Raw genomic sequence first — 11926 nt, 5'->3', positions numbered from 1 at the left:
GCCTGATCACTTGGTTGTCCTGCAGATGGACAACCAAGATGGATGGTAGTATAGATATAGTGTTGACATGGCTACTTGCTAGTACATATACAATATCAATCTGTAGTGGTCTGAAGAGACCCAGCAGCGAGTTTGCTGTGTGTATGGCTCTGGCGAGGTGGACAGTGCCTGGGCTATTTTTGTGTTTCCTCTTTGGAGAGGGATCTCCGTTTCCACTGCGGGTCAGCTGTCCTCTGAGATTTTCTAGTCTTGACCTAGGCATCTTGGTGACCCCCTTGGTGATGTACGGCATACGGTTGTTTTGTGGCTCATTTCTAGCTGCTGTGCAGACTGGCTGGGCTCTGGTAAATGCAGGCATTCACTTCAGGCAGTGTTGGTTTTTTCACATTGCGTCATCTCTATACCAAGACGTGCGAGTTAGAAATTTTAGCTTTGTATCATCATCAGTGGCCATTTGCATTCCTTTGTTTCTACCTTCTGACTTATTTTTATTATCCAGTGTTTGATTTTATCATTCTATGGTAAAATCATAGAAACCCTGAGTGCCCCTTTCTGGGAGGTAAAGCTGGGAAGGACTGGGAAAAGAAAAGGTACCAGCAGCAATTGCATCCAGATGTGCAACACTGTTGCATAAGAAACACCTTCTCATTCTTCTCTTACAGAAGCAGTTCACAGAGAGTTAGAAAAATTCCTCTTGTACAGTCAAGCTTCCAAGGAGTGGGAATATTTCATGTCTGGGGGAAGTTAATGCTTTTGGTTGGATGTTTCTGCCACATCTTGTAACAGTCTTGTCTGCCAGAGGAAAATAAGAAAACACCTTTCCTTTCTTTTCTTGTGAGCAGTCAGTTAAGCAACAGGAAAGGAAATCCTTTCTGTCATCTTGTACATAGGAAATAATTGAAGCTTGATGTGTGATGGGAATCTGGTTTTCTGGGGCTTTTTAAAATAAAAATCAGTATGATTAAAAATTCCAATGTCATCACCTTAACTCTAGTCTTTGCTTGAATTGCAATGTGAAAGTTGAGGGGCAAGACAGTGTTGGCTGTCACTCACTCTGCAGCTCTGCTCCCTGAAATATTCAGGTGCCTTACATTATAAATATGCATCTGCGTACTTCTCTGAGAAACCTTAGGTTTTGAGAATATCTTGACTTCTTTAGCCACAGTGACTTAATTTCTACTGGCAGTCTAAATGGATTCAAAACACAAAAGTGTTTTGTTTCTTTTAATTAAATATATTTGGTTTGTACATGACCTTATTGCATGTGTGGACAATGTAAGGTAGGGAAGACAGGAAAGTTTCCAAAGTTGTAAGCCTGTTACTATGCTTTATAGAAGAACTTGTTATACATTTACTTAGTTGTCATCTTGGGTTATGGTAACTTCTACACATGTGTGTGCACAAACGCACCACCCCACTTAGGAGGCAGGGGAGTGAAGATGCTTAAGTGTAACAAAGATAGTCCTTGACCGTGGGGAAGTTTCAGCTTGTTAAGATGAGAAGGATAGGATGTAAAGGATAGAAAAAGCTGACAGAAGTATTGGGTCAGATGGTGAGAAGAAGGTCGTAGTAATTAGAGTGCTGTGATGTCTTGGAACCAAAAGTGATGGGTGTGATTCTAATCTGTCTTTTTTCGTCTTTTCTCCTAATATAGGGAATTCCTCTGAAGAATTTGCTGGAAGCGGCTGCATGTGAATTTTCTGCATGAAGACTCTCAAACTGTGTTACATAATAATATGCCTGTATCCTCTGACTCCATTATTTTGATCCTTAAAAATGATTAGGCTTGTATATGAAATTTAACCCATTTCTGATGAGTGACCTAGACATGAGTTTACATCGGCAAATGGGTTCTGATCGGGACCTCCAGTCTTCCGCCTCCTCTGTGAGCTTGCCGTCAGTTAAAAAAGCACCAAAGAAAAGAAGAATTTCATTGGGCTCTCTTTTTCGGAGGAAAAAAGACACGAAACGCAAGTCTAGGGATTTAAATGGAGGTGTTGATGGAATTGCGAGTATTGAAAGCATTCATTCAGAAATGTGTACAGACAAAAACTCTATTTTCTCCACATGTACCTCTTCTGATAACGGAACAACCTCTAGCAGCAAACCAAGTGGAGACTTCATGGAGTGCCCCTTGTGCCTTTTGCGGCACTCCAAGGACAGGTTCCCGGAGATAATGACTTGTCACCATAGGTCTTGTGTGGACTGCTTGCGGCAATATCTCCGGATAGAAATCTCTGAGAGCAGAGTTAATATCAGCTGTCCAGAATGCTCAGAACGATTTAATCCTCATGATATTCGTTTGATACTGAATGACGACATCCTGATGGAAAAATACGAAGAGTTTATGCTTAGGCGTTGGCTGGTTGCAGATCCTGACTGTAGGTGGTGCCCAGCTCCAGACTGTGGGTATGTATTTCTTTCCCCAATATCTGCAAAAAAGCGACAGCATAAATATTGTTCATAGCATTATGCTTTTTGAAAAGTTTATTGCTTTACTTTAGCATTTTGTTATGTGTTGTGCAACTAGGTAGCAGGCAGAATTCTCTTTTAAAAAACCCAACAAACCAAGCAAACAAAAAAAACCCCTGAAAACCAAAACAACAACAACAAAAACCCACCTTTCAAAATAAAACTCTTCCTCAAGTAGGAATTTTTTTTCTGCACAGAGGAAATGTCAGGAATATCATGAGACTTACTGATAGGTGGTTGCTATGTATCTACAGCAGGCAAAAAAACTTAGATGTTGCACTGCCAAGGCAACAGTGCAAAGCTTAGACTACAAAGAACTGATTTGACTGTAACTTAGTCTATTTGTTAAAGCACAGTGGGCATTTTTGGTTTTTTCAACTGAAAAATGACTGGGGGGTTTTGTGTGTCTTTTTCAATAAAAGCCCTCTCCAGCTTCAATTATCTTCCATCTTGTGGCTGGTTGAGACACCACTTGTTGCCTGTCAACAGGATTTTGATACAAGATAATAATCAACTTGTTCCTGCTTATTATCGGAGGGATTTAATGTTTTAACATTGTTCTAATACTGAAATGATTCTGAAACCGTTCTCAATTCTGACAGGAGTAGGCTGAATACTACTGAGCAGCTCATCGTGCTTTTCTGCTCTTGGTGTCTCATAATGCCATTCTTCAGAAAGTTGCTTTTTTAGAGATTGTTTGCATTATAATGTGTGAAGGTTATAGCCACGACTGCGATCTGGATATTCAGTGCACAATAAAAACTCATAAAAGATGACATCTCCATTTCAAAGTCTTGCAGATGAGCAATAAGTAGAAGAAAAGGGAGAATGTTGTAAGAGAACAAGCAAAATAGGACTGACTGTTAGGTTGAGTAAATATTCCAGTATTAATGTTCTGGTGCTTAATATTTAGGAGCCTTTCAAATTTAAATGAACACAATTTTGCTTTCATACTTTAAATAAAATAGATGTCAAAAGCAAGGACCAGAAAGTTGATAGTGTCTTAGGTCCTCGGGTCCAAAGTGGCTGGCATTGCTATAGTATAGTTTGAGCAGAGAGAGAAAAGTGGCTTGAGAGATGGATTGGTTGCATGAGCTTGTTACAGTCATGTGGACAAAAACAGTACAGCTTGCTCTTAATATTTCAATACTGCAAAAGAAAACAACCACTAGAAGGCATTATTTGATAGGCAGAAATATGCTTTGCTCAAGCTTTTTTGAGTTTTCATGTTCTGGGCAAACTGTTGTTATTCAAAGTAAGGGGAAGCAGGTAAGATCTGTTAAACCATGTTTCAGTGATACTTTTTTAGTTCTTCAGTAAGCAGCCTAAGGCAGATTTTTTTAATAATGAAGGCTTTTCACCTTGCTTATTTTTTGTGCCTCAGTTTTCTCTTTGTAAGAAAAACTAAATCCTAAGTATCTTTACATGGCCAGGGACTGTAATGAAAGTTGCTTTAAATAATGCTGTTACAAAAAGAAAAACTGGATCTTCAGAGTGAAGTTAAAGTTCTGTGCAATTATGTGGTGGGACCACAGCAAAGTATTAGTTAGTACACAGCAAATGTTTAAATCATTGCTCCAGAACTGCCCACTGCATACTCCTTACTCTGAGGGTGGAATCCTGTGGAAAACACAGTATATTGCCAGGCAGCTAAACTACGCCGGTGTTTTTGTGTGAGTGGAAAAAGCTAGCGCTATATGAGCAACCTCAACTGTACCTTTGATAACGTAATTTTTTCTGAACGTGTTTCATGTGGTAGGGAAATGTTCACAGTGGTAGATGGACTCCGTTTTTAATGCACGGATAGTGCCCTCTCTCTGAATTCTCATTACTAGTTTAAAAGCAAAGTTGGTTTCTTGGATGCTTCTTAGCAGGATCATTTGTTGTGGTTGTCATCCTAAAGAAGCAAGAACTTGTGTGATAATGTTTTGTCTTTTCCCCAACCTTCTCCTGATCACTTTTGAAACCTTTAGCACCTTTCAGATATGTTGGGCAGAGGGAGTTGAGCTTTCAGCAGAAGTTTATCTAAGAAGTTTCAGGAAAAAAACATAATAAAGAAAAGAGACTATCAATAATGCCTCCAGGACGAGAAATACCTGCACATGAATCCTACCTTTTTACATTTGGCCTTCCAGGCAGCCACTGTGGTGCGGTCTAGTGTGTGCCTAGTGGGGAGCCTGCTGCAGCACTGGTCTCTCACCTCACTGTTAGCTCGGGGAGCTGGGAGAAAGCACCCGCACGGAGGTGTGCAGGAGAAGTGGGAGTTGTGTAGAAAGTCATAAGAGGGATTTAATGTTCTTGTGGAGCTTAGAAGGAGGAGGAAGGAAGGAATCGAACAGACGTGACGTTTAGGGAAGCAAACACTATTCAGACTTTTTCAGAACAGCCTATGCTAACAAACATTGGTTTAAAGATGAGCTATCACATACAATACGCACAAACTTCGGATCAGCAGATGTTTGCTGTAACATCGATGTGGTACAACAGTAGTCGCAGTTTCTAGTTCCTTTGGCAACTGTAATCAACTTGTACAATATGCAGTTAAAACTGAGGACTGTTTTTTTTCTGAACAGTTTTTGATATGTAGCACTAGCAGAATGCACTAGGGTTGTGATGGTAGCTGACCCGATTTTAGTATGGATCAGATATTTCGTGATGGAGCTGGATGGAGTGCATTTACTTAATTTGCAATTAATCCCGAAGTAGGAAAGGTGCAGTAGCTTCAGAGGGTAGCGTTATTTCCTAAAGTTGTCTTTAAAATTAGAAATTAGTACTGTAATAAATGGGAAATAGGTGTCAAGTAAAGCATTTTGGTAGGAAAAAATTACTGCACAAATAGGTAAAAAAAGGAACTGAGTGAATGGTGCATGACTGTGCTTCAGCTTTCCTCAGCATTGATGAATTTGATGGTTGGAATCTCTGACCTTAAGGATCTTTTCAGACCAAAACCATTCTATGTTTCTCTGAAACCTCCTGTGTAATATTGTTTCAGGTGTGGGCATCACACTTGGTCAAAGGTCAGGACCGGATAAAGAGCAAATAATTGTAAAAACTTTGATCCCTGAGGGGAATGAAAAATGAGGAAGGAAAAAAAAGGAGGGAAGCTAGGTTAGTCTGTTATAATCTTGTTTTTCTGCATTGTGGGCCCCTTTGTTCTTAGGAAACAACAAAGAATAGCGAGGAAGTAAATATCCCTTTTCAGCTGTCTTTCACTCTATTTGAGATAAAAATAGGTCCTAGAAGTGGCAAAACTGGAACCAAACAGATCTTGAAACAGCTAACTGCAGTATTAAGCGTGCTACTACTACTCCTGTCCCAGTGGAAAACTTACGAACTTCCCAACAAGGTGGTCTTTCCTTGAAGGAAAGGAAGGAGCACAGAGGTTTCCTGAACCTCTTGGGCTTTGTTCCACACTCATTTTTTGAGATTCAGTTTCTTCATACCAGTTTTCCGATGTCATTTTAACAAGCCTTAGCGAATCAGTATTCCACATGTGTTCTGTCTTCATTTCTGTCTGAATTATTTAACGGTTTTCTTCTGAGATTGTATTGCTGGCATTATTAGAAGATGGCAGTGATTCCTAGATTTTCTCACCTTTGTCAAGCAAAAAGCAAATTGGGCAAAAGAGTACAAATTCTTAGTTCTTCTTCTCACTGTACATTCTTCAGTTAATTGCTCTTTGCTTCTGGTTTTTGTTTTACTTGTTATACTTTGTGTTTGGTTGCTTGTCCCTTCTCTCAGCCTAACAAGAACTTTTGGCTGTCACATCACCTGTCAAATGAGTGCAAAATGTTGAAATGAAACCTGTAATCTTATAAAGGTTGAAGTGAGGTGTGCTCTGGTCTAAAAAGTTGCTTTCTAAAGCTATGCCAATACATCAGTCCCAGATGTGCTCCCTCTTTATTAGCAATGGCAGGCAGGATATAAATTAATACTGAAATTAATACTAATTCTGTAGCCTGTGCTTGAAGTTCTTTGGTATAACGTTACTGAGTCTTGGATGGATCCTTGTAGGCTGAAGAAGCTTTTGGATTAGAGTCTCTGTGTACATATGAAGCAATTATCTTTTTAGTTGCTCTAAGTGGGAAAATAGAGCTGATTAACTTGGCAAGAATGTAGAAGAGCCTAGCAATTATTGAAACAGATTTTTACTGGGAAAGTAAATATTTGAAAACAGACAAGCATATATCCCATTTTTATTTGTAACTGGATTGTCTGTAACTTAGAGGTTGAAAACTCCTATTTGTTTGCAGAACTTGAAGGGAACCTCAAACATACAGTTTTAAAACACTTCATGCGAGTTCTATCCCTTTCAATTAACTTTAGGGAGCTTCAGTTGTAGCTACTCTAAAGTGAAAATGGCTGAATTTCCAGGTAGATATGTGAGTGGCAGTAACTTTATCATTACTGACAAGTAATATTTTGAGTTAATTTTATGCAACTGCTATCAATTGGGCAGAGGATAAAAATAAACTAGTATTTTAAACTAAAATTACCTTAATTTGAACAGTCATAATGTTAAGCCTTGCTGCATTTATAAATCCGCTGAAATCTGTTCAGGGATACTGTTTGCATGAATAAAATTATAAAACTGTTTTGTTTGTACCAGTGGACTTTAGTACTGCTTTCTACTTAAAAGAATGCTATTGCATAAAATCATTGAAAAACATTAAAATGGGTAGTAATTAAGGCTCTTGTGTGTTTGTGTCTATATATGTATATTTAGTATTAATATGAACATGCCCATGCACATTGTCTGTATTTTTATCATGTTAACTTTAAAATGCAAACCTGATGGAGGAATTGATTTGTGGCAACAACTGTCATTGTATAGAATTGTTCACGTAGTGTCTGATTACAGTGTTTTTGGAACTTTTTGCTTTATAGTATTGCTGGAGTAAATGTGACAATGAGGCCCTGTACTCTTACCAGTTATTTACAGTTTGAAATGTATTTTTTAAAATTGTCAAAAAAGTAAAATTGTTTTGAGAAACCAAAATCCTTATTTATAAAAGACTTGCTTTGTTGTTTTGACATTTTAAAATACGAAGAGTAAACAAACATCTGTTTAAAGGAGATCGTGGTATTCATGATAAAAGGCCACGAGTAAAACACTACTGTGTTATGTAGTACCAAGCCGGATGCCTTTACAGCAGTAGACTACATTACAGATCACTTAGCAGGGGTCCTCCCAGATTATAGAAAGTCAAGATTATACATGCCCAGAGTGACCGGGACGCTTTTGAAACTGTAACTTACTCCAGTTGCTTAAATACCATTTTTGTTTTTATTGTCCTGCTCTTCTAAACTGTGGTTGCATTCAGCCTTAAGTGCAGTATATTTCAGTGCTGTATGAAGTAAAGTGTGGTGGAGCAAAGCATTACACTGCAGTATTGTAGTGTTTCTGTTGTCTCAGTCTGATGCAGTAGTGATGGAGTTGTGGAAGGAGGTGGTAAGGAATGTGTGCTGCCCACCTCATGTCGGCTCCTGATGTCTGCTGCCTTTGTACCTGCTTCAGCTGCTCTGGCAGCTGTCTTTGTCTGTCTTCATTAACGAAATTCTCTCTTGTCCCTGTTGGTCATTCAAGATATGCTGTGATCGCTTTTGGATGTGCCAGCTGTCCCAAACTTACGTGTGGACGAGAAGGCTGCGGAACTGAGTTTTGCTACCACTGTAAGCAGATTTGGCACCCAAACCAGACCTGTGATGCTGCTCGCCAGGAGAGGGCTCAGAGTCTGCGCCTGAGAACAATTCGTTCTTCATCTATTAGTTACAGCCAGGAGTCTGGAGCAGCAGGTATTTATGATTGGGCTGCTGTGTCTGTAAAATACCATTTTAGTACACTTGCACTATTAACTCTAAAAAGGAAAGAACTGAATAGCAGCATGGTAGATACTAGCTACTCTGTCTTTCAGAAACATAAAATATACAATTTTAAGGGTTGAATTCAAATTTTAAATGCTATAATTTGAAGTACTCTGTGACCACAGTACCTGACTTCAATCTTACAGACTTCTCAGGGTTTTAAATTCTTCCTTTATAGCTGAAAAATGTGAAGTCAAAGGAATGTGCTGCAAAGCATTCTCTGTTTGGCAGGCTGACTTTCAGTTGTATCACTTACATGCTGGGAAGACACATTTGCCCCACTATAGGTGAAATTTCACAGGGCTGTTTATAATAAAAGCTCTTAAAAATAGAACTCAAAACCACTGATTTTTCTGCTTTCAGAAGAGACTACTACTCTGATGCCAGCTCTGATGTTTGGCATCTGCTCGTTAGTACTATTTTCTGTTTTTCAATAAAATGCTCCTCAGTATTGGCAACCAGAAGGCAAACAATTCCATCTTCTTGGAATTGAACTGTTTGTAACCCCCCCAAAAAGAAGATAAACTATTCAAAGTAGTATTTTACAGAACATGAGTCCAGTTTGTTATTGATAAGAATTACCTCATTTTCACACTCTGATGTATTTGGCAGTTTTTGTGTCTGCCTGACCAAACAAGGTGGATATCTGGGGGAAAGTCCATCTTAGACCTTGAGTGTAGTTATAGCTGTCATTCTCCAATCCAGCCCTAGACTTGGGAGTCTTTGATTTTTTTGTTTGTGCTGGCTCATTTTCACAAGGCACTTCATCCTGTCTTAAAAATTGGCATCTTGCTCTAATTTTCAAACTTAAAATAAACTTTAAATAAATTGGCATGCCAGCTCCGTTCTTTACCCTTTCAGTCACTCCCAGCATGAACAGCAGTAGCTCTGGTGTATCTGCCCTGTAAGAACTTGCTCAGTTTAGTTTCTGCCCTGTAGGTTGTGCATCTGTTCCCGTTTGTGAATAGCGAGTGCATCCTTTCAGCTGCTTGCTGTCCTCTTGCACTGGAGTTGGCAGAGGTGCTTGCTGTTTCTGCTGAATATTCTTTATACCAAGTATAACCTGTCTTTTCCTATGGCCCTACCTAGTAGCACAGAGGCAGTAAACTTGGACTTCTGCATGAGGAGCCGCAAGTGATTTCTGCTGCTGTGAGGATGGCTTGTCCCAGATGGGACAGGTGCTATCCAGTGATGTGGAGGAACGAAGATCACAACTGTGGTTGTGTCAGCATACAAGTATCTCGCTGTTGCTCAACAGCCCCTTGTTTGTTAATGATAGAGATTGTCACTTAACCACATTGTTCAGTATTTGACTTGGGAACAAGGAGAGCCTCCAGTATTTTTTTTTTGCTACAATGTTATTTTTTCTAGAGAGTAAGTAGGGCTGTGAAAAGGACTTAAGAGTAGGTTCATGATACAAAATAAATGCAATTAATGTGGAAGGGGAGATAGATTTAAGATAAGAAGAAATAAGAGTAGAGACTGAATATTCAAGTAAAAGATTCATAACAGCATGAAATGTGAAAGAGGATTATATTTAAATAGACCATATTATCAGTCCTATATTAACATACATATTTAATAGACAACTCTCATATATTGTATTAAGATTTGAAAATCTTTGAACAGACCATATGCATTAAATGTTTTCATTAGTTTTACTTGGTCCAAAGTTTACAAATACAAATAGCTATCAAGTTGTTGCCAAATCAAAATTTGTAAAGCAAACTTCTTCCATTTTTCAGATAATGGTTCAATCAGTTTCCCCAAACATATGTCTGTATTTTGATTAAATCTCCTTGTCTAAAGAATTAATATGATCTTAATGTTTGTTTTTAAACAGCTGATGACATAAAGCCATGCCCACGCTGTGCTGCTTATATAATAAAAATGAATGATGGAAGCTGCAATCATATGACTTGTGCTGTCTGTGGCTGCGAATTCTGTTGGCTGTGTATGAAAGAGATCTCAGATTTACATTATTTAAGGTACATTTAAGAAAAAGATCTATGTGTTTGGTAATTTGTTTTCTAAAGTATAAAGAAGTAGATTCCTGGGTGCTGTAAATAAGTCTGGCTTGCTTTCCATTGGAGTAGAGAAGTACAGTTGAAATATCCGTATCTGGGAATTAAGTTGGTTTTCAATGGATGTATTTAAGTTACTGCTTTGTTATTTTTTTATTTTAAAATACTTTCCTAAGTTTCATGCATGCAAGAAAACAACAAATGAAGTGTCTTAGATGAATATGCCCCCTATTTTCACTGATGTCTTAATACTACTGTATTGTCTTCATAGTAAGCAATACAGAAACTTTGATTATATAAATTACCCATGAACTACAGATTGGCATGTGGTAATGTGCAATATACTTCTCTACACATTGCAAAATATATCGTAAAGGCAAAAAGAGACATGGTTTAGTAGTGGACAGGTTGTGGTTGGACTCGATGATCTTAAAGGTCTTTTCCAACCAAACACTTCTGTTTCCATGAAAAAAAAAATCCTAAGAAATTATAACCGATGATTTGGCATCTGTGATATCTGTAACTTCAACCCAAGAATGATAATCTTGTAGCTAGAGAACAGTTCAGTACTGTGTACTTTATTCACAATTTATTTACAGTTTTCTTCTTTCTATTAGCCCGTCAGGTTGCACATTTTGGGGAAAGAAACCGTGGAGCCGTAAGAAGAAAATACTGTGGCAACTAGGGACACTTGTTGGAGCTCCTGTAGGAATTGCCTTAATAGCTGGCATTGCTATTCCTGCTATGATTATTGGAATTCCTGTGTATGTGGGACGTAAGGTAAGATGTGCTACAACTCCTAACGTGCTTCAGGTTTTACCTTCTGCACTGTATGACTTGGGTAACACAATGTTCAGTTGGCTTTCTTCACTCATCTTTAAAATAACAAAAAAACCCCAACCCAAACCAAACACTCCACAGAAAAACCAGACCAACCAACCTCTGAATTATTTAAGGATATTTGTTTAAATTGTACAGGAAGGCATAGTAGTGTTTTTAAGAATGTAGTTCCTCTTAAAACAAGCAGAGCAAAACACTGAACAACTTCTGCATTTTACCATGGAAGTTCTTGCATGCTTTTTCGAAGTTGCCGTTTTTAACCTCTGGTTTCCCTTGTGTCCCCTAGAATTAAACAATATTTAGAGGAGAAGGAAGGCAAAAAGAAAAGATTTATTTTTTTTTAAGCAGATAATAATCAGTATTTTAGTATAACATTATGCCAGTATATGTTTGTGCATGCACACACTTAAGCATTTATACTCAGCATCTTACTAGTTGCCTTGGGCCATTCCACCATGGTGAGCAGTGTTCAGTGCATGTAGGTAGATAGTATCTATCTTCATTTTGGTGTTTGTGCGAATCAGCTAGAAATCACTATGTTAATCAGAAGGCATTGGATGTATTTCCTTTCAAATATATAACTAAGAGCACTTGGTATAAAGTAATTTACAAAATGCAAGGAAAACAGGAGATAATTATGTATTCTATTTGTAACTTAGGATAAAATAGTAAGTTATCCAGATCTTCTGGAAATGGTATTTTTGAAATGATGGGTTGGTTCAGCA

General features: G+C 38.2%; 1 protein-coding gene across 1 annotated transcript in view; it reads left to right on the top strand.

Annotated features, from left to right (window-relative positions):
• Positions 1-1652: 1652 nt before the first annotated feature.
• RNF19A (ring finger protein 19A, RBR E3 ubiquitin protein ligase) overlaps positions 1653-11926 on the top strand; it is a 20120-nt gene continuing 9846 nt past the window's right edge. The window contains exons 1-4 of the mRNA XM_010189008.1: positions 1653-2409; positions 8060-8268; positions 10181-10325; positions 10979-11141. Of these exons, the coding sequence (XP_010187310.1) occupies positions 1793-2409; positions 8060-8268; positions 10181-10325; positions 10979-11141 (1134 nt within the window). The 5' untranslated portion in view covers positions 1653-1792. The remainder of the gene's footprint in view (positions 2410-8059; positions 8269-10180; positions 10326-10978; positions 11142-11926) is intronic.

This window comes from Mesitornis unicolor, unplaced genomic scaffold (genome assembly GCF_000695765.1).
Source record: "Mesitornis unicolor isolate BGI_N332 unplaced genomic scaffold, ASM69576v1 scaffold24057, whole genome shotgun sequence".
NCBI classification, from domain to species: Eukaryota; Metazoa; Chordata; class Aves; order Mesitornithiformes; family Mesitornithidae; genus Mesitornis; species Mesitornis unicolor.
The sequence above is the reverse complement of the archived record's forward strand: the minus strand, read 5'-3'. Positions and strand labels throughout refer to the sequence as shown.